The 27838-nt window shown below is 40.6% G+C and overlaps 2 protein-coding genes across 2 annotated transcripts in view; one reads left to right on the forward strand and one right to left on the reverse strand.

Moving 5' to 3' along the window:
• Nucleotides 1-7809, reverse strand: part of LOC130911205 (S-adenosyl-L-methionine-dependent tRNA 4-demethylwyosine synthase TYW1-like) — a 112793-nt gene extending 104984 nt beyond the window's left edge. The window contains exons 1-4 of the mRNA XM_057829014.1: nucleotides 7663-7809; nucleotides 5346-5473; nucleotides 5108-5239; nucleotides 4913-5014 (exon numbers count right to left, since the gene is read on the reverse strand). Of these exons, the coding sequence (XP_057684997.1) occupies nucleotides 4913-5014; nucleotides 5108-5239; nucleotides 5346-5473; nucleotides 7663-7726 (426 nt within the window). The 5' untranslated portion in view covers nucleotides 7727-7809. The remainder of the gene's footprint in view (nucleotides 1-4912; nucleotides 5015-5107; nucleotides 5240-5345; nucleotides 5474-7662) is intronic.
• A 455-nt stretch (nucleotides 7810-8264) lies between these two features.
• LOC130911182 (integrin-linked kinase-associated serine/threonine phosphatase 2C-like) lies at nucleotides 8265-27838 on the forward strand. Its single transcript, XM_057828977.1, has 10 exons — nucleotides 8265-8513; nucleotides 12313-12453; nucleotides 12613-12730; nucleotides 12814-12920; nucleotides 13247-13340; nucleotides 13464-13551; nucleotides 16735-16877; nucleotides 27163-27282; nucleotides 27356-27437; nucleotides 27581-27838. Exons 1-10 carry the CDS (start codon nucleotides 8474-8476, stop codon nucleotides 27701-27703), a joined length of 1056 nt encoding a protein of 351 aa, XP_057684960.1. The 5' UTR covers nucleotides 8265-8473; the 3' UTR covers nucleotides 27704-27838.

A 27838-nucleotide genomic window follows, 5' to 3' on the forward strand; every position in this document is an offset into this window, starting at 1 on the left:
AGCCTTTTTGCGTTCCAGAAAGTTCCCGTTCACCCCGAGATCAGCGAAAACAAGAGTGCGATAACTGTGGGACCATTGGACTTACGTGGAAGTGAATAAGCATCGTGTTTTGTATTACCGTATTGGCCCGAATATGTGTGCTCTGATTATAAGACGACCCCCTCTTTTTCAAGACCTAAGTTTGAAAAAAGACTTTTTGAACACAAAATTAATTTTAATACAGAAAATAATTACAGTAGATCTGAAACAAATGATTATAACACTATATTTGAGAGAAAAAGCATGTTATTTTGCCTCATTCAAATCTTAATATCTGAACATTTAAATATGTAAACTAAAGCGCAATCACATTCGTAAATAAATGGCTTCTGGTTTTTGAAATGTAAATAAACCAATCTATTGTGATAAAACAATAAAATTGCAATAATGGCATTAACTATCAAAGTCATGTCTAACTGTAACTGAAGTCTTCAAACAAATCTGAATAAGGAAAAACATTACAATAAAATAATGCAAACTGGTTAATCGCTTCAATGATATCTGGCGACATCTAACCTCGTGAATGGGGACAGTAGCTGAGATGTGTCATAACAGAACATCGCTTCAATGATATCTGGCGTCATCCAGCGTCGTGAATGGGTATAATGTCTAGAATATAAGACGACCCCCTCTTTTTCAATCTTATTTCAATGCAAAAAACACCGTCTTATATTCGGGCCAGTATGGTATTTCAAATACTGGGATCATGGCACACGCTTTAATACGGAGGTGGCTTGCATTTTGTGGCTGACATGCTCCTTGTCCACCGAGAATGCCGCTCGGCCGACGACCAATGGCTTGAAAACTCTTTAACTAGAGATGCATTTTCCAGGTAAATGCCTGAATCCAAGCCCCCCCAAAATTTTGAAATAAAAGATTTATGTTCATAAAAATGCATCAAAACTTGTAACAAATACATGTTACAATTGGCTAATTGCACAATAAACATAAAATGATGCGTGATGCAATTGTGCATCATGTAAAAAACCAAGACTAGAGTAAAGAGTAAAAGTTAATACACTCATGTATAGCTGTCGGAACACGAGGGATGAATGAAGAGAACGCTGGGATACCCACATGCAAACACAGTAGAGGTACCTCTTAGCCAATTGGATGCCAGTAATGCTCGGCAATAGCCAATGGCACAGCAGCTATAAAGTATGTTACGTTCAGTGAACTATGGAAGCTGCGAGTACCAGCCATTACTGTATTTTTGCCTTTTGTATGTTGAAATTTCTTCCTTAACAAGAGGCAATATTTTCCCATTGAGGCATGTCTTAACTTGAAAATTCTGTATGTAGACATGTTCTTCAGTAGAGGTACCAATGTGTTAAAATTTCCTGTAATAAATGAGTGACTATGTTCCAGAGCTGAAACGAATACTCGAGCAACTCGAGTTTAAAAAGTGATCCGAGTAATTTTATTCACCTTGAGTAATCGTTTAATTTTGACAGCTCTAAGCATCACGTTTTGCCTGGACTACTTCTAATGCGGGACAACGCGCTGATGTCACGTGCGTAGAGGAAGAAGCAATTAAAAAAAAAAAAAAAAAAACTTACTGCAGCCGACAGCCGCTACAAACGGCGCCAATGTTGCCAAAAACTAGCCCGCATGATGCTACGGTGTAGCAGGTAGCGTCTGATGCGTCTCATAGAGATCACATGTATGTTGAACTAGATGCGAAATGACAGAGTCAGCGGTGTTAGTAAACAGCCGCCATCTTAAAGCAATAGACTTCTAAGCGCTAATAAATAAGATTAACGTTACTGTCATTTACGTTAGCTAGGGCTAGGTTTCTATTAATTATGACTACTGTCGATGCGTGGCTAACGTGTTTTACATACAGGCTTTATTTAATCTGTGAAAACAGCGTTGTAGAGTGATGTGGGGGTAAACTAAAAACCTAATAATGCTAACTGTCAATTTTATCTCAGTAGTCATTGCTGGATAAAACACCAAGTAGCACTGGTCCATAATGTGCTCCAATACAGCATGTATCATACATTAATTTTGAACACTGCAAAAACTCAAAATCCTATCAGGACTTACAGTTTAGACTAACTTAAAACCTAACTAGAACTTAAAAATAGCTTGACACAAATAAATTCAATTGAAACACCTGGGAAAAACACCTAACCTTTTAAGTGATGTGTGTTATCAAGGGTAATGGCATTTTTAGCTAAGAAATATGTATATATTTTTTTCCTTATATAAGATCTAAAAGTTTTTTGATTGAAAGCAGTGAATTAGTCTTTTTTTTTAAAATTCTAGTTAAATCCGAGATGCAATTGTTTGCTGTTTTCAACAATATACATAGAAAATAAAGACATTGATTTACTGAAAATGGTTCAATATTAGATCAGATGTCTTGTTTTCTCATGTATATTTATAATTGCTCTTCACTGAAAAATATATATGTTTTATCCGATTACTCGATTAATCGATGGAATTTTCAGTCGAATACTCGATTACTAAAATATTCGATAGCTGCAGCCCTACTATGTTCACATTGAAGAAAGCATAAAAAAAGCTAACAAAAAAAAAAAAACATACTCCTTTCTTAATCCAGCTTTAATGAACTGCTGACACCAGGCATGAAAATGGGTCAGGGGTTAAAAAGGTGAGAAGGGTGTGGAGGAAATATGTTCCGGCGTTCTGCCAAAATGTCTTCCGTCAGCGAAACGTCCTACATGAGGCGAATTTGACCATTTTAATTTTTCACATAAGGCTTAATATTGGAGTTAGCGGAGGTTTAATTAGTTGAAGGAGTTGATTTCAACCACCATTGATTAGCGCTGGCTTAGCCACTCAGGAGCCCTGAAACTAACAAATAACTGGCAAACTGCACAGAATTTGTTCAAATCAACTCCAACGACTAATTAAACCCTGGCTAACTCAAAGATTAAGCCTAATGTAAAAAATTGTAGAAAACTTCCCCTTTAAAATAAAGACCATTGAATATGGCCATTAAAATGTTGTCTATAAAAGTTTTAGAGCAATAAAACAAACAACAAAAATGAATGAAATGAACAAGAATCCTTCAAAGTATTTCATAATGGGTCCACATTATTTTTCGAACAGATCATGTGACAATAGCACCTTAGAGACAGCCGTTTGCTTTGCTTAGCCAAAACTACAGCTGAGGAGGCAAGATGGATATTTAGAATTTCTTTAAACCTAAGCTTTCAAAACTTTCAACAACAACTGAGCTTGAACCGAGGATTGAGCACGAGCAATATGAAAAAGTCGTGGCTGTCTTGTTACCTGTTGTGCTGTAATTCCAAGTGGTGCTTGAATTGGATGCTTTTAGCGGTCAACAGTCTTTTTGAGCCAGCGCAAAGTTCGCAGCGAACGGAGATATTTTTGTGATCTTTACTGGACAAAAATGTGACGTAATGGCTGTGTTTCCAGTGTGCAAATGCAGCCGTTTGTAGTATATCTCCTGCCTATTTCATTGCATCCTGGCGACGTAGCAAGGCTATGTTGTTTTGGCCGCAAACTCCCAGCGCTCACGGCTCACGCATCATGGTTATACACGTGACCCGTTTTTTTTCCCATCCTTGATTAGAAAATGTGACATGTGATGTCACTCCCATGACTACAGTATTCTTCATTCTACATACATTATGGGGCAATAACAAAATAGTAACGCACAGGCATCAAGGAAATTAACTTTAATCAAATTACTGATTTAGAAAAATGAACGCGTTAGATTGCTCTTTACTGAAAGAAAGTAATCAGATTACAGTTACGCATTACTCACATAATGCGTTACTGACAACACTGCTTTTATATTACAGTTAAATACACAAGCTTGACGCTAACTTAACGGGAGCTATTTTTTTCACCTTAGATTTGGCTAGCTCTGGCAGTGTTCAACGCAAGCTACAACGAACGGCAGTAACTTTGTCATACCGCAAAATATAAAAACGACTGAAACCATTACTCACCAAATTCAACATGCTGGCAAATGCATTCATCTAAAAAAAAAAATTGGGAGTGAGACCTCCCCTCGTCCAGCGAACGTGAATTTATGTTTAGGACAAGATCATCTGTCGCAATTAGCAATCTTGGACGCTCTCTTTTTTCCTCCCCTGCATTCAAACTTGTTTCCCTCTCAGCGGCTGTGATTAACTTCAATGAAGTTGCTCTCCTAGCTAAGCCTTGCCTATCATTCGTCTTTGTAAGTTTTTAGTAACTTTGTGTATTGAATTTGAAAGGAAAATGTGTGCTTTGTTTTTGGCGAACTTTTTCATGTAGTTAAACTGTGGAAGCTACTCACACGTGGAAAAATACGATTGTACTGTATTCATTTGGTATATTTCAGTTACCACGATTTGAGAGATCAATAAATTGAAGAAAAGTACGCCTTGTGTTTGGAGTGTTTGTTTTTGGGTTTGCTGGAATAGCATGACTGACACACGCAGCATCAAACAGGAGAAGGGGTAAGCGCTGGCGCGCCAAGCCACTTCTGGCTGCGTTTTTGACACATGAAAAATAACGAATACGTACTACTGTATGACGGAAAATTTTAGTGGTTTTGTAACCGCGACATTTTCATAGCACGGTAAACCGTGAAGGTAACCGGCACATGCCTACACCCCCCCACCCCTTTCTTTTTCTCCTCGGATCTACACGATTCACGTAGGTCATCATTTTTTACTTCAAAACGGCGAATTTTGCCGAAAGGTGGGAGATTTTCATGCCTGTGACACAATTTCTTGAATTTTTTTTTGCACCTGAGGCATTTGTGATATGTACAGGTAGCCAGATGTTCACACTGGAGAGGAAGGCATCAGAGGAACGCATCGGCCCAACACCGACACTCTTTCAAATCGGACCTCTGCCCAAAAAATATAAAACTCGGTCTTACCTCATCAGCCAGCCTATCGTCTGGATCATACTCCTTCATGTCGATCACCTCAGCCATAATGTCCAAACTCCTCACATCTGCCGACAGCTCCTTCGCAAAACCCTGTGCGATTAAAACAAACAACAACGACAACAACAAAAGTCATCAGTAGACTGGACATCTATTCCCATCCATTGCGTTAAACAAAGGTCATACTTTAGCCGTTCCAGTCTGCGAACCAAAGAAGATTTTTACTCCTGACACATGAACTTCAGCATGTTTATCACAGTGCTCATCTTCCTTCTCGACTTCCAGGATTCTGGAACTGACATCCTTTAGGAAGCTTTTCTAAGAATAGAAGATACAAACAATGTGTCCTTTCATTAGTCTAAAACTGTAAGACCAGTGACACAAATATATTTCTAATTTTGAATGCACATGCCAATGTATATACCTTCTTGAGAAACATCTTGAGCAAGACCCAGAATGCAAAGGCGAGCGCACCAGCAATGTATAAGTAGAGCCTGTTGTGCCATATGTACGTGACATATTCCTCATAGGCACTGTGGGAAGAGTGCAACACTAGAGAGAAGAAAAAAAAAAAACAATAACCCCAAAACATCACAACCAATGCATGAATAGCACCAATTGAAAGCACAAGAGCTGATACAGTGCTGGCCAAAAGTATTGGCACCCCTGCAATTCTGTCAGATAATGCTCAATATCCCCCAGAAAATGTTTGCAATTAGAAAGGCTTTGGTTGTGATATCTTCATTTATTTTGCTTGCAATGAAAAAAAACACAAAAGAGAATGGAAAAAAATATAATCATTATCATTTTACACAAAACTCCAAAAATGGGCCGGACAAAAGTATTGGCAGCCTTTGAAAAATCATGTGATGCTTCTTTAATTTGTGTATTTACCAGCACCTGTTACTTACCTGTGGCACATAACATACGGTGGCAATAACTCAATCACACTTGCAGCAAGTTAAAATGGATTAAAGTTGACTCAACCTCTGTCCTGTGTCCTTGTATGTACCACATTGAGCATGGAGAAAAGACAGAAGACCAAAGAACTGTCTGAGGAATTGAGAAGTAAAATTGTGAGGAAGCATGGGCAATTTTAAGGCTACAAATCCATCTCCAAAGACCTGAATGTTCCTGTGTCTACCGTGCGCAGTGTCATCAATAAGTGTAAAGCCCACTGCACTGTGGCTAACCTCCCTAGATGTGGACGGAAAACAAAAATTGACGAAAGATTTCAACGAAAGATTGTGCTGATGGTGGATAAAGAACCTCGACTAACATCCAAACAAGTTCAAGCTGTCCTGAGATCAGAGGGTACAACAGTGTCAACCCGTACTATCCGTAGTCGTCTGAATGAAAAGGGACTCTATGGGATACCCGGGAAGACCTCACTTCTGACCAAGAGACATAAAAAAGCCAGACTGAAGTTTGCCAAAACTTACCTTGAAAGCCAAAAACGCTCTGTTCAGATGAGACAAAAGTAGAGCTTTTTGGGAAAAGACATCAAAATAGAGTTTACAGGAAAAAAAACGAGGCCTTCAAATAAAAGAACACGGTCCCCACAGTCAAATATGGCGGAAGTTCCCTGATATTTTGGGGTTGCTTTGCTACCTCTAGCACTGGATTGCTTGACCGTGTGCATGGCATACATTTTGCAGCATAATGTAGGGCCCAGTGTGAGAAAGCTGGGTCTTCCTCAGAGGTCATGGGTCTTCCAGCAGGACAATGACCCAAAACACATTTCAAAAACTACAGTACTTGAAAATAATTTGAGAGAAAGCACTGGAGACTTCTAAAGTGAGTCCAGACCTGAATCCTGTAGAACACCTATGGAGAGATCTGATAATAGCAGTTTGGAGAACGCACCCTTCAAACCTTAGAGACCTGGAGCAGTTGGCCAAAGAAGAATAGTCTAAAATTCTATCAGAGCAATGTAAGAAACTCATTGATGGATACCAGAAGCGGTTGTTTGCAGTTATTTTGTCCATGTATTAGGCTGAGGGTGCCTATACTTTTGTCCGCCCCATTTTTGGAGTTTTGTGTAAAATGATAACGATTAAAAAAAAAAAAAAAAAAAAATCTCTTTTGTGTTTTTTCATTGCAAGCAAAATAAATGAAGATATTACCAGCAAAGCATTTGTAATTGCAAACATTTTCTGGGAGAATTGAGCATTATCTGACAGTACTGCAGGGATGCCAATAATTTTGGCCAGCACTGTAGCAAGTGTTTGTCTTTGAAAATGTGAAGAAAATGTTCACACAAGTGAGATTATTACGTAGTTTTGTACTATTTAAAAAAAAAAAATAGCAATGCGAGGAATCAAGTGGAGAGAACTTAATCATCAAAAGATTTGTTGCTGTAATTTTACTACTGATAGGTTGGGAACCCAGAATCCAGAAATATTGATGAAACAAATTCAGTATCATTTCCTTTAAAACAGTAAGCATTCATTGGGTTTAATATACGGTGATAACAAACTAAGGAGCCGCTAATTCATTTGCTTGACGTACGAGTAACCATTTACAAGGATTTAATAACTAAAAAAAAACTGTCTCTCACATCAGATATGCTTTTGTTTCGGCCATTCAAGGCAGAGCTGGAGTTAAATTTAACCAAAATTCAACAAGGGGCCACATGATTTTGGTAGTTTAGTGTGTATGAACGTTAGCTAGTAAAAAATGACTACTTGCACGGATAAAATTTTAGATATCAGCTGAGTTAAAAGTTTGAATTAACTCACATTTTGTGTTGGAGGTAGTTACACAATTTCCCAAAAATACAGCAAGGACGATTAAACGGTGCATGGCTGGAAACACTTTGCTCAAAAACGCGTTTCAAGTCAACATAGGCGGCGGGTGATGTGTGGCACCATTGCTGTTTCACTTCACCGATAGCCATCATGGGAAATGTAGTTCTTAGTAAATGTTAAATTGCAACTACATTACTGTAATATATTCGTTTCAGTAAATACAATAATAAATTATAAACTGTATTTCATTCACGATTAAATGTCAAAATACATGTTTGTTAAAAGAAATCACCGTCGAAATACAAATTTGACAATATTTTTCTAGAGCCAATTCCGAACTGCATTCTGGGAAAAGTTTAGCAAATCCACCTGTCGCGAGGAAATGATTCGAAACACGCCAGACTACAAAACAAAAGAAGTGCATCAAACGCATTTTAATGTTAAATAATAGTTTTTTTTTCTATTTCATTTTTATTTAACTTGACGGTGTACCTACCAATCAGAAATTACTTGCAATTAACAGCTCATGCGTTGTGAGGCGCTAAAATGCCAGTTCATTTGTAACAATGCTTTAAAATTACAACGAAGAAGATTCTGCCGTAAGCGAGCAACGTAGCTGAACTTCAAGTTGGAGCCTTAAAAACTAATTAAAAACTAATCAGTACGCCCATAAAATTGCTGTCGGGTAGTGAATTATATTTTATAATCCCATCTTTATGTGAATCGTTTTTGCCATTGCGGAGGCAACGTTATCAGATCCAAATTAAACTGGGCTAGGATCGGTGGCTAGCTCCAGAGAAGAATGGATCTATTTGACGACTTACCAGAGCCCATTCAGACCGGTGAGTAATGGCGTTTTCACGAGTAAACCTAGACAAGGACCCCGGCATAAGCTCCATTAAATCTGGTTGTCGTAACGTCACTGACTGTTGTTTCATGATTATGGTGGAGGCATAGAAACATAGTTAATACTTGATAAGAGTGCTGCAACGATTAATCGATTAACTCGAGTATTCGATTAGAAAAAAAAAGATTCGAACTAAAATTTGCTGCTTCGAGTATTCGTTTAATTAAAGTAGCGATGTAATGGTTTATTTTGAAAGTGTTTGAATTTAGTTTTATTGACTTGAATGGCTACACTGCGCTCTAGACTGCCTCATTTCAAATGGCTGAATCCAGCTGCTTCATGTTAAGACCAACATAAGTTTTTGTTTGAGCTAATGTTTTTTTTTTTTTTTTTTTTTAATGCATTCGTAATTTATAGATATATTTAGCCGTTTATTGGGGGGGAATATGTGTCTAAACCATTTTTTAAGAGCATTGCATAAAATAAAATTAACGTTTTATAGCATTTAAGCTAGCAAACTTTTGCTATGTAAGTTAGCCAATTGTTCTTTTGTTGTACATAGATCCTATTTTATACATACCGTTGGAGGCTCAGCTCAGGTATTTTATTTTTTCATGTTCCTTATCCGATTATTCAATTATTCTAACTATACAGTTCATCGATTAATCGACTATCTACTACTAAAATAATCAATAGCTGCAGCCCGACTTGATAATGTAATTTCAATGTAGTAAGAATAGAATAGATTAGCCCTTTATTATCACTTTACAGTTGTCCAATGACATTGTGGAGCATCTCCCTTTACAGTGCAGGATAAGTTAAAATCTCAAAAGTGACTTGCAAGTTTAAAAGTATAAAATCTAAATAAATATAAAATGTGTATGATATATTCTTATGTTCAGGCAGTGCAAATAATCGAAGTGAAGTAGCAGCAGTTTGACCGTGAAGGCACTGAATATTGCACGTGATTAAGTATCGCACATAGAATATTGCATGTAAATGAATATTGGACATTGAGTGACGTTTGTTACATATGGCTATTAAGGGTAGAGATAAATTTAGCAAAGAAACTGTTCCCCTGTTTGTTCTTGATTTTAAACACCTATAGCAGTGGTTCTTAACCTGGGTTTGATCGAACTCCAGGGGTTCGGTGAGTAAGTCTAAGGGGTTCGGCAAAGGTAAAGAAATCCAGAGCCCTATTTTCGTACACCAATTAAATCTAGGAAAAGTGACTTTTTAGACCAGACTTTGGACTGGTTTGCTCGCAATTTACAGGCTTAATCGATTTCTTTTACTATTAGTCCTCTCTCTTGTGGGAGGAGTAAAGTCAACTCACACTTGGTATGAGGGAATATAACAAACCAAGGGCAGCGTGGTCTCAAATTTTGACCTGTTTATAAAACATGCGGTCAAAATGAGAAAATTTTTGAATGGGAATTTGCTAAATTATTAGATTGCTAGCTTGGATATATTGGTTTTGAATTTGACAAAAATAACTTTATTATCTACTTCCGAAGGGTTCGGTGAATCCACATGTGAGACTTGTGGGGTTAGAAGGTTAACAACAACTGACCTATAGCGTCTCCCAAAGGGGAGCAGTTCAAACAGCTGGAAACCAGGATGTGAGCTGTCTTTGAGGATGTTTAGACTTTTAGACTCTAAACTTCAGAGTGTTTAATGGGTGTACACATTCCTGTTTTCACCCTCATCATTTTTTTTTTTTTAATGCGAAATGATATTATTCAGGGCACTTTTTAAAATGTTTTTCTTTCATCTTCATTGATGAGAGCATTTAGAAATAAATGGATAATTGAAAAATACCCCATGAGTCAAAACGTATGCAGGCACAGTCCTTAAAGCAACACTAGGTAACTTATATATTAATAATATTATTATATTATATTTTCATAACATTTGTTATGATATGTCGACTGACAACTAGTTGAACGAAACCTCTTTTATATCTTGAGGGGGTCTGTATCGCTTTCACCAGCACTAATTAACGTTGAGGAGGGTGGCAGGAACCCTGTCACATAAAAAAATTACAAATGTTGTGACTGCTATAGACCCCACTCACCAACGTCACACAATGACGTGTCGCTGTAATCGGCCACCATATTGTCCGTCATTGTTTATCCGTATTCTCAATGGTTTCAATTTGTCGTGCAATTTATAGTGCAATTCATGGAAGGTGCTTTCAGACGCTGTAAACTCATTGGATGCGTTGCATAAAAGGCGTTATGTGGAAAAGCTTCAGTTTATCTATTTGCCAGATCCATATTTGATGCCTAAATCGATATTTTTCGACCCGCTGTCTTCGCGGTCTCTGCCTGACATCTGCTACCCTCATATCTACAACTATCTTGTCCGCAGAAACTCTGCCTATTCTCACGAAAGTTTGAAAAACTTTAAGAGCAGCACTCTAAGCAACATTACCCCGTGTGACCCTTTACTTTCAATTTTCTAAAATGGCGACAGTCAATAAAAAAAAAAAAGGTTGACTGCGATGGCCGACGCTTCAAGGATAGGTGGATATTGGACTATTTCTTCAATACAATACGCAACAACTGTGTCTGCCTCATTTGCAAAGAGACAGTCGCTGTTTTCAAAGACATGCTGACATGTACGACAACATTACAAGGAAGATACGCAGCGAGAAATTATAGCAACTTGAAGCTAGTTTAATTTCACAGCAGCAGTATTTCGCAAGAGCCCGAATGTCGAAAGAGAACGCCACAAGGGCGAGATTGTTGAAATTATGAATTAAAAAAAATAATAATAAAGCAAATGTGACACACAGAAGGGCTTGCTAAAAATTGTTTAAATATATTGTTCTACGTAAAAATCAATCAATCAGCCAAGGTAGCCCCCCACATTTTTACCACACCAAATCTGGCCCCCTTTGCAAAAAGTTTGGACATCCCTGTTTAACTGATGATCCGTAGACGAGGCCAGCTTCTTTCACTTGGTACCAGCTAAATATTATTCAAAATGTAATGATGATGGAAGAAATAAGCATCTTGAATTTGAAACTGAATGTTGTCGGTGATTAGCCTCGCAATGATCTTAATTGTGGTTGTCAGCCCAAAACCCTCTAAATATATATTAAATGCATCTTACCAGGTATAAAATGACTACTAAATAGTCTGTGGTGATCATTTGGTGCCCAGTTTTCTCGTCGAATTGCAGCAGTCCATCTCGCTCTCCTCTCCGGGTCTCTCGGAATACGGTAGAACTTCAAGTCTCTCCGTCTATCTTCTCTGTTACTGCAACCAACCGCCACACACGCCTTCACCATTTTGATTGTTAATGTTAACGAGCAGAAAAACACGCCATAATAGGAGGAATTTACGTAGCGGTAATGTGTAACCACGACGAGCTGACGGACAATATGGCGTGGAGGCTTGGTTGTGACGTCATGTGAGTAGGGTCTATACGGCATACGTCACTTCCCCATTTATTATAAAGACAGAAATCTATGCTAACGCTATCACTTAAATTCTGCAAATATGGCAGAGCAACAAAGACAAAAAGAAAGGGCGGCTACCAGGATGTACGGAATAATCATTGGCCCGGCTTTCACTTGCTGGCGTGACACCATCCACCCCCCCCACCCCCACCCCCCGCCCACGAATTGGGTGAGTGGGGTTGGTGAGCCACACTAAGACAATCTGTTTGTATTTTGCGTGTAAAGCACACAGGAATCACTTTTGTTTGTTGCATTAAAAAAATGAATTATTGTCCCTGGTTTCAAGAACTTTGATTACACTACTGCTTTATTTGTGTGTTATCAGGTCCTGCCACGGCTGCCATCTCGCCGCGATCCGCCAAAGATGTGGACAACGATGAGAACCACGTCAAGCGAAAACGAGAGGAAGAAGAACGTGTCACATCCACAAAAGAAGAAGAGGAGAGCAAGAAAGTTTGTAGAGAAGGTTTTCGCCTCTGCCAACATGTCTGATGATGCTTGGCCTCCGTAAAGCAACTCGTCTAACTCTGCGTTTTTGTTGTGTGTTTTCATCTGTGTGTGTGGTGTTTTTTTGTGCCTTTATGTCTGTATATGTGTGCACTTGTGTTCCTTGTTGTGACATTAGCCCTCCCTGTGCTGCGAGGTTACGTAGCCGCGAGGCGCGGTGAGCGTGAAGAAATGCAGGATGCTCATGTTTTACTTCCTGACATGAGTGATTGTCTGTCAACGCTACCTGCACAAATGTAATATACATCTACACACTGAGGTGTAATTTAATATTCTGTCTGATGTTGATATTTGTGAATATTTTATGATGTTCCTGAAGATCAAGGGTGTCATATTTTGCTGTTTTTGACGGTCATGGCGGCGATCGAGCCTCTCGCTTCGCGGCTGAGCATTTTCACCACATTCTAGCAAAGAACTTTCCTCAAGGTGAGGAAAAAGTATTATTTTTCTTGCAAAAGATTTAAAAGACACAAACGCATAACAATAACACGATTTTAAATCTGCTCAATTCGCGAGTGATTTGCAATTAAATCATGTAGATAAAAAACTTTAACCAGGTCACACACTTATTTTTAATCTGTCTTATACATGTAACACTCGAAAAATATTGGAACACTGTGAAAAGTCAACTTGAAAGAAACTTACGTTTGTTGTCATTTATGTTCACAACCTTTAAAATAGAACATTTGTATGTGAACAAATGGGCAAAAATCATGTAAAATTTACATTTTCGAAATAAATGTCTTTTCTAGGTGAAAATGAGAACCTGGACAAGTTAATAAAGAAATGCCTTTTGGACACTTTCCGCCAGACGGATGAAGACTTTCTCAAAAAAGCGTCCAGCCAGTAAGATTCGCCGTTAAGCTCAGTTCCAAAGGACTGCATTCCATGGATCCTTTAATGTTCTTGTCATTTTAAAACATTTTTTGTATTGGTGCATTTGTTTGTCAATTCGTCTTTGTGAAACAGGAAGCCAGCATGGAAAGACGGCTCCACAGCAACATGCGTGTTAGTGCTGGACAACACGGTTTATGTGACCAACCTGGGAGACAGCAAGGTATCTACTGTGCTTTACGGGGTTGGTTGACACAATGTTTGTTATACTTTTTTGATTCTTGGAGATTTATCCTGGGTCTGTCTCCGGTCCTCTGCCCGCATCTCCGGGCTTGCAGCTGCCGTCCTCCCGGGTCCATTGGATCTGGGGTGGAGCTAGTCGTCCCCTGCTAGGGGGGGTGTTTCTTCTCTCTGCCTGTTGAGGATAGGGGTGGGGGGTGCTGGGGGTTGTTTGTGGCGGGGGTGGTCGGAGCTATAGGTGTCATAGTAATAGGGCGGTGGGTGGGTCCCACACCTTTAGGCTGGTGGGATATCGCCCCCTCCAGGTGGGGATCTTGTCCTGCCCTGGGCCTGATGGGACGTGGGGTTCCCGCTGTGTGCCGTGCCGGTAGGGAGGTGTAGCGGTGGTGTATCCCCTCATCACTTCCCTTAATGCGGACGCAGATGGTCCAGGAGACCACTCTGGCTGGCTTACAGGTTACTTTCTGTTGATTTTGGGTCAATTTCTGATGGGTTTGGGGCAATTTGAGAAGGTTGTTCATAATGACAACCAATGAATATTTTTTGCAGGTCGGACTTCCAATCAAATTGCCGTTTTCATTAGAGTTTAATGACGCATTGGAAATAACTGGGGCCATTGAAAATACCGTATTGGCCCGAATATAAGATGGTGTTTTTTGCATTGAAATAAGATTGAAAACGAGGGGGTCGACTTTTATTCGCGGTCTAGACATTATACCCATTCACGACGCTAGATGACGCCAGATATCATTGAAGCCATGTTCTGTTATGACAGATGTCAGCTACTCCCCCCATTCACGACGCTAGATGGCGCCAGATATCATTGAAGCGATGTTCTGTCATGACAGATTTCCGCTACTAGTTTAACCAGTTCGCAATATTTTATTGCAATGTTTTTCCTCATTCAGATTTGTTTCAAGACTACAGTTAGACTTCACTTTGATAGTTAATGCAGTTAATGCCATTTTCTTGGTATACCACAATAGATTGGTTTATTTACATTTCAAAAACCAGAAGCCATTCATTTACGAATGTGATTGCACTTTAGTTTACATATTTAAATGTTCAGATATTAAGATTTGAATGAGGCAAAATAACATGCTTTTTTCTCTCAAATATATTGTTATAATTATTTGTTTCAGATATACTGTAATTATTTTCTGTATAAGAATTTATTTGGTGTTCAAAAAGTCTTTTTTCAAACTTGAGTCTTGAAAAAGAGGGGGTCATCTTATTCGGGCCAATACGGTACATAAACTTTTTGTCAAATTTTGGCGGAATTGTACGTTTTTGGGGGGGGGGGGAATGGCTGTGCACTTTGATATCGTGAACGTGAATTGATCCTAATAAAATTGATGTCCTTTAACCTCAAAGTGATGACAGAACAGTAAAGACAATGTAGATTTTTTTTTTTTTTTTTTCCCGCAGTTCTGATCATTTTAATAATGACATCTCGTGGCCAAGTTCTATAAAGTATGACAACCAATGTGTGCGATAACTAATTCAATCCTCATTTATAGCCTACATCATAATAAATGCACGCCTTCCTTTGAGGAAGCAGAGTCTGGGGGACTCCGTGGTGGGTTCTTCGATCTCTGGGGTTGAAGTCACTGAGGCGGTTGGAAAGCTCCTCGGTGGCAAGGCTCCGGGGGTAGATGAGATCCGCCCGGAGTTCCTGAAGGCTCTGGATGTTGTAGTGGTGTCGTGGCTGACACGTCTCTACAACATCGCGTGGACATCGGGGACAGTGCCTCTGGATTGGCAGACCGGGGTGGTGGTCCCCCTTTTTAAGAAGGGGGACCGGAGGGTGTGTTCCAATTATAGAGGATCACACTCCTCAGCCTCCCTGGAAAAGTCTATTCAGGGGTGCTGGAGAGGAGAGTCCGCCGAGAAGTCGAATCTCGGATTCAGGAGGAGCAGTGTGGTTTTCGTCCCGGCCGTGGAACAGTGGACCAGCTCTACACCCTCGGCAGGGTCCTCGAGGGTGCATGGGAGTTCGCCCGATCAGTCTACATGTGTTTTGTGGATCTGGAGAAGGCATTTGACCGTGTGCCTCAGGGAGTCCTGTGGGGGGTGAGTACGGGGTACCGAGCCCCTTGGTAAGGGCTGTTCGGTCCCTGTACGACCGGTGTCAGAGTTTGGTCCGCATTGCCGGCAGTAAGTCGAATTCGTTCCCAGTGAGGGTTGGACTCCGCCAAGGCTGCCCTTTGTCACCGATTTTGTTCATAATTTTTATGGACAGAATTTCTAGGCGCAGCCGAAGCGTTGAGGGGGTCCGGTTTGGTGACCTCAGCATTGAATCTCTGCTTTTTGCAGATGATTTAGTGCTGTTGGCTTCATCAAGCCGTGACCTCCAACTCTCACTGGAGTGGTTCGCAGCTGAGTGTGAAGCGGTTAGGATGAAGATCAGCACCTCCAAATCCGAGACCATGGTCCTCAGTCGGAAAAGGGTGGAGTGCCCTCTCCGGGTCGGGGATGAGATCCTGCCCCAAGTGGAGGAGTTCAAGTATCTTGGGGTCTTGTTCACGAGTGATGGTAGGAGGGAGCGGGAGATCGACAGGCGAATCGGTGCGGCGTCTGCAGTAATGCGGACTCTGCACCGGTCCGTAGTGGTGAAGAAGGAGCTGAGCCGAAAGGCAAAGCTCTCGATTTACCAGTCGATCTACGTTCCTACCCTCACCTATGGTCACGAGCTTTGGGTCGTGACCGAAAGAACAAGATCCCGGATACAAGCGGCCGAAATGAGTTTCCTTCGCAAGGTGTCCGGGCTCTCCCTCAGAGATAGGGTGAGAAGCTTGGTCATCAGGGAGAGACTCGGCGTTGAGCCGCTACTCCTCCGCGTTGAGAGGAGCCAGCTGAGGTGGCTCGGGCATCTGGTTCGGATGCCTCCTGGACGCCTCCCCGGAGAGATGTTCTGGGCATGTCCCACCGGCGGGAGGCCCCGGGGACGACCCAGGACACGCTGGAGAGACTATGTCTCTCGGCTGGCCTGGGAACGCCTTGGGATCCCACCAGAGGAGCTGGTTGAAGTGGCTGAGGAGAGGGAAGTCTGGGCTTCCCTGTTAAAGCTGCTGCCCCCGCGACCCGACCCCGGAACAAGCGGAAGATAATGGATGGATGGATCATAATAAATGCTGAAACGATTACTAAAGTCACATCTTGGCAGGCTGTGCTGTGTCGCATGGAGGTAGACGGAGAGGCCTCAGAAGGACAGCGTAGGCGGCCGGCCACGTTGGCGCTCAGTCGAGACCACAATCCCACCATCTACGAGGAGAGGATGAGGATCCAAAGGGCAGGAGGAACAGTCAGGTATCTGTAATTTTTCCACCTATTTTGATCCACTCTTTGTTTTTGATGTAATGTATTTTCCGGACTATATGTTGCGGTGGAATATGTCAAACAGTCAAAAAAATGCGCCAGATAGAGTGGGGCAAATAAGTATTTAGTCAACCACTAATTGTGCAAGTTCTCCTACTTGAAAATATTAGAGAGGCCTGTAATTGTCAACATGGGTAAACCTCAACCATGAGAGACAGAATGTGGAGAAAAAAAAAAAGAAATCGCATTGTTTGATGTTTAAAGAATTTATTTGCAAATCATGGCGGAAAATAAGTATTTGGTTAATACCAAAAGTTCATCTCAATACTTTGTTATGTACCCTTTGTTGGCAATAACGTTTTCTGTAAAGGCCCAAGTACACTGCATGCGTGATCGTTGCGGTTCCGGTCCGGTTCAGTGTTGCCTGCGTGTCACGCAGTCCGTCAAAAACAGGCAAATCATACCGGCTGCTGCACGGCTGCGGTCCGCCAACTCCGTCCCCTCGTGAGCTCTCGCGTGATCGCGCGCGATAATGTGCCATTTAAATCAACGACAAACACTTACACGTAGTCTGTAGTATGTACTCATCAGAGAAGCAGAGAGAGAGCACATTTTTTTCCTTGCATATTGATAATGTAACGTTTGCTAAGCGGAAGTTTGGCCGCGAAAACAACACACGAACTTCAACGCCTTTTTCCTCTTTTTCTTTATTAACTTCCCGCCACCTCACCAATGCAAAAACAACAACTACAGTGGGGAGAACAAGTATTTGATACACTGCCAATGGGTTTTCCCATTGTCAGTGTATCAAATACTTGTTCTCCCCACTGTATTTACACTGACGCTATCTAGTCCACCTATCGGAGCGTTGCGCTGGTGCACCGGCACACCAATGACAGCCCCGCGTTGGTAAATAAATTAACCCACCGATGACAGCCCCGGCGACGCTACAATATTTTAGTTGTGTCTGTCTCTTAATTCCAGATTGACTGCATCATGTTGAGATCAGGGCTCCGTGTGTGGAGGGAAGGGGGGCTATTATGCCCTTGGTTGTGTCGGTGCGTTTATATCTTTGTGCACATTTAAAATTTATGGCACATAACATCTCATAGAGCTTTTATAAACAACTGATAAATAATCTGTCATATTTATAAAATGGATAGCGAATTATATTCGACACGAAATAAAAAACAGCGTACTTGGAATTGGTGTCTCAAAACTGCAGATTCATGTGGCCAGCGCAAACTGTTGTTTTTTCTATGAAGAGTCAAGTGAAATGTAGGAAAGAAAGAGAAATGTCTTGAATAGACCACCAGGTCGAAACTTGTGGGTGTCTCTTTTTTCTCTTTCGTCTCTTTTTTCTCTTTCGTACTTTTCCCCCTCGACTCTGTATACAAACCGAGATTGTTTGTGCGCGGGGGCACAAGAATTTCTGCAGTGGAACCACTTCCAGATATGCTCTTTTTTTTTTTTTTTTTTTTTTGCTTAGCACGTCGTGTTTGATATCATTGCCAGAAAAACACACATAATAGGACACTTTGCAGTTTCGCTTTTAATGGTGTCCTTATAGTAACGATCTGCTGCATCATAAATGATTTTGTGGGTTTCCACCTCCATGATGAAGCGCTCATCATCCATCTTCGCTCGTGTTTAAAGCGTGATTAGGCACCTGGGTTGTTACGTCCAGGCCCAGCTCCGCCCATTTTGCCGGATGCGTGTCCGGCAAAAATAGAAAATAGCCTATACCATCCGGCGGGCATGCGGCACGCCGGAGGTGGTTCGCAGTCAAGCCGGAGCACTGACGCGGCCGGTATACGTTGAACAATAGGATATAATGGGAACGGATCGACTCCGGCGCTATTTTTTACCGGAGTCGGACCGGAAACGCAACGATCACGCATGCGGTGTACTTGGGCCTTAACTCTTCACAAGCTTTTCACACACTGTTGCTGGTATTTTGGCCCATTCCTCCATGCAGATCTCCACTAGAGTAGTGATGTTTTGGGCAACACGGACTTTCAACTCCCTCCACAGATTTTCTATGGGGTTGAGATCTGGAGAATTAAGATCTTTGTTGCCTTGGCTGTGTGTTTGGGATCATTGTCATGCTGAAAGACCCAGCCACGTCTCATCTTCAATGCCCTTGCTGATGGAAAGAGATTTTCACTCAAAAGCTCTCGATACATGGCCCCATTTATTCTTTCCTTTCCACAGATCAGTCGTCCTAGTCTCTTTGCAGAAAAACAGTCCGAAAGCATGATGTTTCCACCGCTATGCTTCACAGTGGGTATTGTGTTCTTCAGATGCAGTTCAGTATTCTTTCTCCTCTAAAACCCAAGAACCTGTGTTTCTACCAAAAAGTTGTATTTTGGTTTCATCTGACCATAACACATTCTCCCAGTCCTCTTCTGGATCATCCAAATGCTCACTCTAGCGAACCGCAGACTGGCCTGGACGTGTACTAGCTTCAGCAGGGGGACACGTCTGGCAGTGCAGGATTTGAGTCCCTGGCGGCGCATTGTGTTACTTATCGTAGCCTTTGTTACTGTCGTCCCGGCTCTGTGTAGGTCATTCACTAGGTCCCCCCGTGTAGTTCTGGGATTTTTGCTCACCGTTCTTATCATTTTGACGCCACAGGGTGAGATCTTGCATGGAGCCTCAGATCGAGGGAGATTGTCAGTGGTCTTGTATGTCTTCCATTTTCTCATAATTGCTCCCACAGTTGATTTCTTTACACCAAGCGATGTACCTATTACAGATTCAGTCTTCCCAGCCTGGTGCAGGTCTACAATTTTGTGTCCTTCGACAGCTCTTTGGTCTTGGCCATAGTGGAGTTTGGAGTGTGACTGACTGAGTTTGTGGACAGGTGTCTTTTATACCGATAATGAGGCAAAACAGGTGCCATTAATACAAGTAACGAGTGGAGCCTCTTCAGACCTCATTAGAAGAAGTTAGACCTCTTTGACAGCCAGAAATCTTGCTTGTTTGGTTGTTTGTTAGGTGATCAAATACTTATTTTCCACTCTAAGATGGAAATAAATTCTTTAAAATGTAGGGTTGTTCCGATCATGTTTTTTTGCTCCCGATCCAATCCCGATCGTTTTAGTTTGAGTATCTGCCGATCCCGATATTTCCCGATCCGATTGCTTTTTTTTTTTTGCTCCCGATTCAATTCCAATCATTCCCGATAATTTTTCCAGATCATATACATTTTGGCAATGCATTAAGAAAAAATATACAGGTATATTTGACTATATTTGTTTATTATGACAATAAATCCTCAAGATGGCATTTACATTATTAACATTCTTTCTGTGAGAGGGATCCACGGATAGAATGACTTGTAATTCTTAAAGGATAAATGTGACTTTGTATATTGTGACTAAATATTGCCATCTACTGTATTTGTTGAGCTTTCAGTAAATGATACTGTAGCCATTCAACCCAAATGCATGATGGGAAGTGCAACCATGACTGTGCGTAGGGTCACCAATTGATATATCTTGTCTGCATGCCTCCCACGTCAATTTTAATTGCTGAGAGAGGGAATTTAAGGCTATAACCAGATTAAAAAAGGCTCCAGAGGCTGTCAAAATTCTCTCTACTCATTATACGCTGCGTTTAGCTCTATATATTAGTAAAACGGCGCCTTTATAGATTGAACGCGACAATGCCGATTCCGATACTTCGAAAATGACGTGATCGGGACATCTTGTTTAAATATCAAACAATTAGATTTTCTGTTTTTTTGTTCCATATTCTCTCTCTCATGGTTGAGGTTTACCCATGTTGACAATTACAGGCCTCTCTAATCTTATCAAGTAGGAGAACTTGCACAATTGGTGGTTGACTAAATACTTATTTGCCCCACTGCAAAGGGAAAAAAAAAACGTAGACAAGTCGCACAAGACTTAGTCAAATATTTTAAGAAGAGTATATTGTATGTTGTCCACCATTTGTTGCCAAATAGCTCAAACATAGTCAATAGTTTTAGTTGAGCAACAAAAGAGCAGTTCAAACAAATCGCTGCCTTGCCCACGACATTGCTAGTGTTATCACATTTAGCTTAGCAAGCTACTATGTTGCAGTTCTTCGTAATTTTTCTTCGGCGATGCTCATTCATCGAATGCAATTTCGTTCTCATCTTGTATTAGCAGTGCAACGGTTCGCGGTTCAAAACCGAACCGAACGGTTCGCCCTGTTCGGTTCAATACGCCTTTATGAACCGCGCCTTTTTGGTTTTGCAATTAAAGTAATTTATTCCGAACGCTTGTGGAATGAATTGGTCAAACTCTCTGTGCCTGTGTGTGACGTGAAGCGCAGCTGTGGAGAAATTCCCGCCCCACGAGTAAATGTCCAATCGCTGTCAAGCACCTGTGTAATAGGAGCCGAGTAACGCCCTCTCTCGCTTACGAGCGAGGTGAAATTGAAACAAGAAAGAAAACAAAAAAAGTTATGGCGAGTGGAGGAGTCGACAGACCGAATTTGGAGGAAGCACCGGCTTCTTTCAAATCTGCGGTGTGGCAACATTTCGGTTTCCCGGTGGACTACAATGCAGACGGAGAGAAAATATTGAAAAAAAACATAAAACAATTTGCAAGCATTGCTCAGCGCTTGTTCCCTATGCTAACGGCAAGACTTCTAACATGACCCAGCAGTCAGCACTTCAGCCGGCATAACCAACAGACATCGTTTTCTCAGAGGACAACTCCGAAGATGACACCAGTGAAAACACACGGGTCTATAGAAGAGGCGTTCCAAAAGCCTTACAATATCAGGTCAGAAAAACACAAGAAAATAACCCACGCAGTGGGGATTTGCTTTGCAAAAGACATGCAACCATATTCCGTGGTTGAAGATGCGGGCTTCGTTAATTTAATTGCAACGCTTGACCCGCGTTATATTGTTCCCTCGCGGACATATTTCGCCCACAACATAATCCCCGACATTTAAGAAATGGCACGCAAAGCCATTGAAGATGATTTCACGAAAGCACATATTTTCGCCCTGACCGCTGATAGTTGGACGTCCCGTGCTACAGAGTGCTACTAACTGTGACGGTCCACTATAATTCATACCTGTGAAGTTGTACGGTCTCGTCGTAATTTGTACAAGTGAGCACTGGTTTTTAAATGTGTACGCCGTCCGTTACGTTCAAAATCTGCACGTTTTTCGTGCATTGCGTTTTTTTTTTTTTTTTTTTTTTCATCCGTTCGGATTTGGTCACCGTTTCTGCAAGGAGTCAATGTTCGTTAATACTTGAATGACACGAGAAAAGTCAGACACGGAGAGGGAAGAGTGTTGAGACGCTGTAGCAAACGCGATGCTAGGCTAGGTGGCTCCAATTTCCTGACCGTGGCCGACATCATACAATCTACGCCTAGATATCTCATGCATATAAAACTACAAGCGAAATGACACTCGGTAGCGTTAGTAAACAGCCGCCATTTTAGAGCAGTATACTTCTCAGAAAGGCTCTGTTGTAGTAAACCTTAGCAACTTTTTATCCAAAATACTCCTAAATCGGCAAAATCTTGACTTGAGTCTATCTTTAAAGGCTGAAACAGTTATAAAATTTTCACATGTCGAAAGTAGACGGAAGGGAACTAAGGCAAAAAGGGGAGCAATTTTATCAACTTTATCGGTTGATTCACAACATTAAATGACCTCCAAACATAGCAAAGGTTACTATGTTTTTTTTTTTTTTTTTTTTTTTTTTTAATGAAAAAAAAAACATGAAAGGTATCACCAGTTACTTTGCCAAGTAACTTTTTTACTACTGTGTGTGTATTTCAGTAGTCAGTCACTACACTTGCCAACGAGCTAAGAGGCATTTTAACAGTCAAAAATGTTTAAATTTTAAGTGTTTGTTTTTTTCATTTTTTAAAAAGCAAAATAAAGGCAGTTTAAAAAAAAAAAAAAAATGCAAACCGAAACCGAACCGAAACCGTGATCCCAAAACCGAAACCGAACCGAACCGTGGGTTAACTGAACCGTTGCACCCCTATCTTGTATGTCAATGAATACAGTATAAAGCTGTCTGTCTGTCTGTCTACTGTAGCATGTACACAGCCTTTTACTCAAAGTTTTTGCTAATACTCAGGTCACCGACAGTCCCATTGGCTTAGACAGTGGCTTCCCATTCTCCATATTAGCGCCCAGCTTCTGTTACTTACTTCTAATGACAAAACTGGTGTCCAAAATCTAGGCCGTATATCTTCCTCCACATGACTCCAGAGACATTTTAAGACGGTCCAGATATACAGTTTGTAGCTATTTTGTGTAGTTTAAAACTCTCTCTGATTGCTTGTCAATAAGTCAGGACGAATACAACTCCAGCCTGTTTTGTTTTTGATGTCTGCAAATCGGTGTTCTGATATGTTGATGAATGTCTCCTTCATGCACTCACCATCTGTTTTCCACCGTATCTCCCGGGTTGCAACAAAACTGTACTGTACTGCTGCAGTAGTGGAGTTTGGCGATGCAATCTACTTCTATTTTTGCGCTCCTCTAAGTGTTTTTCAACCTTTTTTGAGTCACGGCACCTTTTTACATTGGAAAAACTCTTGCGGCACACCACAAACCAAAATGTTCCAAAATTATTTTCTGTACAGTATGTTTAATTATAAAATAATTTCTCAATATGCATACCTACTCAGTGTGAAACTTGAGTTTGTTTAGATCAGTACTTCTCAAATAGTGGGGCGGGCCCCCCAAGGGGGGCGCGGAACGATGCTGGGGGTAGAACATGTGACCTTGGGGAACATACTTTTTCCCCGTAGTAGAATAATGTGTAATTGCACATCCACTGAGTGGGTGGCAGTGGCGCTCTTATTTTCAGCATAAATGCAGTGTTTTTGAACCAAACAAGAGCACACAGCAAAGAGCACTGGAGATATGAAAAGCTAAGACAAAGAAATATGATGAAGCGCATGTAGCATTTGGCTTTTGGCTTTGACTTTTAGTACAGTGAGAGACGAGGAAAGACCAGTGTGTTTACTTTGTCTAAAAATGTTCGCGGCGGACAGCAGGAATTTTTTTTTTTTCCCAGCGAAAACGTGGCAAATATTGCCAACAATCGTCCCGCTTTGTCAGTGCTACTTCAGTAAACCAGCGAGCACTGTCAGTAAGAGTGTGACAATATCTCGATACAGCGATATATCGCGATATTTTGCAACTCAATGGGTTATCGATATGCTCCCGCCAAGAATCGATACTTTTATTTAACATATTGGCCATACAATGGAGTATGGATGCTGTAAACTGCTCAATGTTTGTTGAGCAATTCCTTGGCGGTCCACTAGGGGCGCTTGGGAGTGGCGGTGAGGGTAAAGTGCGCACAAGTCGCCTAGAGAAGAAGAGCGCCCCCAAGTGGGTTGAAAAAAAATAAAAAAGTTCCGTGAGAACGGTGGAGGAAAAAATGAGAAAAATATTGCTACAAATTACACATGGGGACACACTTTGGATTTTACACCAACAAGAAAGGAAGTAAGGTGAACAAGGACTTTGCTGTATGCAAGAATTGTCTAAGAAAAATAAGTTTCACTGGGAGCTGGTGACGTAGTGGACACTGGAGTTTGTGAGCTTCGCTTTCATCACTTGAGGTAAGAAAGTTTTGCAATGTAATTGACTTTTTAATTTACATGTATTATTTTGATGACATTTGGTGTTGAATGATATAAAATAAACCAGAACCCTAAACTGGATGAAAATGAATATCGAACAAGCCCACATGAATTTTCCGATTTATTTGAGAACCAATTTCCATCCAGTTTACAACACAAACTGTTATTACTGTCATTTTGATACAATAAGCTATAAAAATGGTTTGAATAGGTTCCAAGATATATAAAGTGATGTGCATGATAATTAATGTAGCCTACATATTAAAAATAGGTAATTATTGAATTTTTAATTTCTATACATTCAATTCATATTTTTTTTAATTCAGTACTTCCAACACAAAAAAAAATCGATTTCAACTCAAACGCTATGAAGTAGCTAATATTTTTTGTATTGTTGTTTTTAAGGTGAGGAAGACTGTGACTGAGCAAGTCTGACATCTTAAATGCTGAAGCAGATAGCGGAAGTGCTCAAACCAAGCACCAAAGGTCATATATGAAGAAAAGACCAATTTTATCATTGCCCCACTCCAAGCTCAACTGCTGACACCTACGGCACTTTTTATTTATTTATTTATTTTTTAAGATTTAAAATAAAGAAAATTAAGGGTGCCATTCATCATGATCTCTCCAAGTGATATCAGTGGTCGTGGTTGGTTTCCTCTATATGCGCAGGGGCACAATTTGCAGTAGATTTATATTTTACAGCAATGTTGCACAGAAAAGGTGTCACTGTTTAATAAATGACTTAAACAGTATTTTTTCTATTTTTAATTTTTTTTTTTTCTCATCGTTTCAACAGTTGTATCGTAGAATGTCATGTATCCAATTTCTGACCAATATATTGATAATCGCTGTATCGTGATATAATCGTTATCGTGAGCCTTGTATCGCGAATCGTATCGTATCGTGAGATGCCCTGAGGTTCCCACTCCTAACTGTCAGTATCACATAAGGAGGCATACCAATTTGCTCAGTGCAAAATAACCAAGCACCACAGCAAAGGAGCTGATACTGCCCACAGCAAAAATAAAAACTGTCTCTCCGTCCAATGACGCTGTTGTTTTTTTTTCTATTATTTTTTGTTTTTTCAGTCTAATAGTTTGGCATACTGTCCTCTCAAGTTAATGTTGCTCGTCAATTTGAATTCATGATTATGTATTGATTTTATTTGATTTTTTTTTTTTCAGTGTCAAATGGTCAAAAAAATGTATCTTGAGTCTATTTTTACAGTATGGATGTGTTCTTTTTTTTTTTAAAACCTTTTTTTCTTCTTTAATATTAATAAGGACACAATGTTATGCAGAGGTTTACTTATAATAATAAGAATTTTATAGACAGATGATACTACCGTATATTTACAGTGGCAGCAGAGTTGGGGGGGGGGCAGAACGTTTACGTCTTCCTGGAGGGGGCGTAACAGAAAATAATTGAGAAGCACTGGTTTAGATGAACACAAAGTCGATATCCTTATTCTTCAACAGCTCTGTCTTTCTCTGTTTTTATTTACGGTATTTATTTTTGTTTTTTAGCAGTTAGGCTAGCATCTCGCAGACAGTGGCTTTGCATGCAGGTAGTATTAATGTTTCTGTCACAGTGTGGGACCTTTTGGATTTAGCAACAAGTTCAGCAACAAGGCAACTGGCTTTGAGGGCTTTCTCATTTACCTTTGTAGTTTTTCTCAAAAAAAGTTGCCTGTTTCTGTTTTCAGGAAGGCGAACAAAATAGTACATCGACTTGTTTTGAGGCGTCGGGGGTTTCGTTTGAAGATGACGTTTAAACTTGCTTGGCACCATGGCGCTGTTGAATAGCTGCTTGTGTCGCTTTCCAGAATTGCTCGGGTTTCTAGCCTTTAGTCACCTTGCTGTCCTCAACAATATGTTGGAATAAAAAACAGGGGGAGGATTGAGGGTCGTCACATATGGATGAAATAGAAAGGACACTTTAAAGTATATAGACACATAAGGAGTCTAACCAAATGATGTGCAATAAACATGCTAAGGTCCACATTGTCGTAGACAGCAAGGTCGCTGATGGCTCGAAATCCAAGCAGTTCTTGAACGTGACACGAGCAATACCTCGCTCATTTGCACACGACCGGAAACTTGACGATCTCTAACGGCACACTGGTTGAAAAACACTGCTCTAAGTTCTTCAGAAGTAATAAAATCACACTTTTTCTCTTCCAACTGGGTACTCGGGTGCCGGTTTGTTTACAATAGCCACCTGCCTGGCATGGCATCCCGCCCTACTGATAGAAACGTGTGTCGCAGGCTAAAACGCAAATCTTCGTTGACAGAATTGTTGAAATTCAATATTTATTCTACACATTTTTACAGCATTGGAAAACGTTAAGAATGTTTGTTTCATTCTTGTTTCCCTACAGAAACCATATCAAAATAAAAAATATACTTCTCTGAAGCCTCAACCATCTTTTTCCATTTTCAAACATTTTTGAAAATGCTCCAGGGTGCCACTAGGGCCGTACTAAAGAGCTGCTTGCGGCTCTCAAAGCACAGGTTGCCGACCCCCTGTATATACCATTTCAGAAGATATATAATTTTTAAATATAGAATATTACAAGTCGCAGTATGAGTTGCATCCTAATCTAATTGATAGCCGTAAAATTCAGTATTTGTTTTTCTTTATAACAGGGAGGGACGGGTAATGGGCGTCCTGGAAGTGTCACGTTCTATCGGTGATGGCCAGTATAAGCGCTGCGGTGTCATTTCCACTCCAGACCTTAGGAGGTGTCAGCTGACAGCCAATGATAGGTGAGATCAGTGTCACACCTGCACACACAAAAAAAATGAGAAAAACAAAGTGTCTTCTTTACTTTGACCTTAGGTTCATCATCTTGGCCTGTGACGGCTTGTTCAAAGTGTTTTCAGCAGCTGAGGCTGTCAGATTTGTCCTTGATGTCCTTCAGGTAATAAAAGAAACTTTTAGTTAGGATTTATTGCTGTGAAAACAGATGTTTGCCGTTTTAGTGTGAAGGATCAAGATGAGCCTAAAATGATAACTAGGAAAAAAATGGAAGAATAAACTAAAATTTTCATTATGTTGTTGTAGGACAGTAAGTTTACGGGCAAGGAGGAGCAGTTTGAGGCGGCCTGTCAACAGTTGGCCAGTGAGGCGGTTCGACGGGGCTGTGCTGACAACGTCACAGTTATCTTAATTTCTATCGACTTCTAAACTACCACATCCCCCTGACACATGTGAATGAATTTGACTATTGTTTTGTTTTTTACAATAAAATACATGACATCCTCTGTCAAAGTTTGTTGCTGTGTGTATCACTGATGTATAGTACAAATGAAATAGAGGGAA

Source organism: Corythoichthys intestinalis, unplaced genomic scaffold, assembly GCF_030265065.1.
Source record: "Corythoichthys intestinalis isolate RoL2023-P3 unplaced genomic scaffold, ASM3026506v1 HiC_scaffold_23, whole genome shotgun sequence".
Lineage (NCBI taxonomy): Eukaryota > Metazoa > Chordata > Actinopteri > Syngnathiformes > Syngnathidae > Corythoichthys > Corythoichthys intestinalis.

Coding starts and splice junctions, on each gene's coding strand:
- LOC130911182 (XM_057828977.1), top strand. CDS start 8,474: ATGGATCTATTTGACGACTTACCAGAGCCCATTCAGACCG. Junction 12,731..12,813: donor TCAACGCTACCTGCACAAAT/GTAATATACATC, acceptor ATGTTCCTGAAG/ATCAAGGGTGTCATATTTTG. Junction 16,878..27,162: donor AGGGCAGGAGGAACAGTCAG/GTATCTGTAATT, acceptor TCTTTATAACAG/GGAGGGACGGGTAATGGGCG.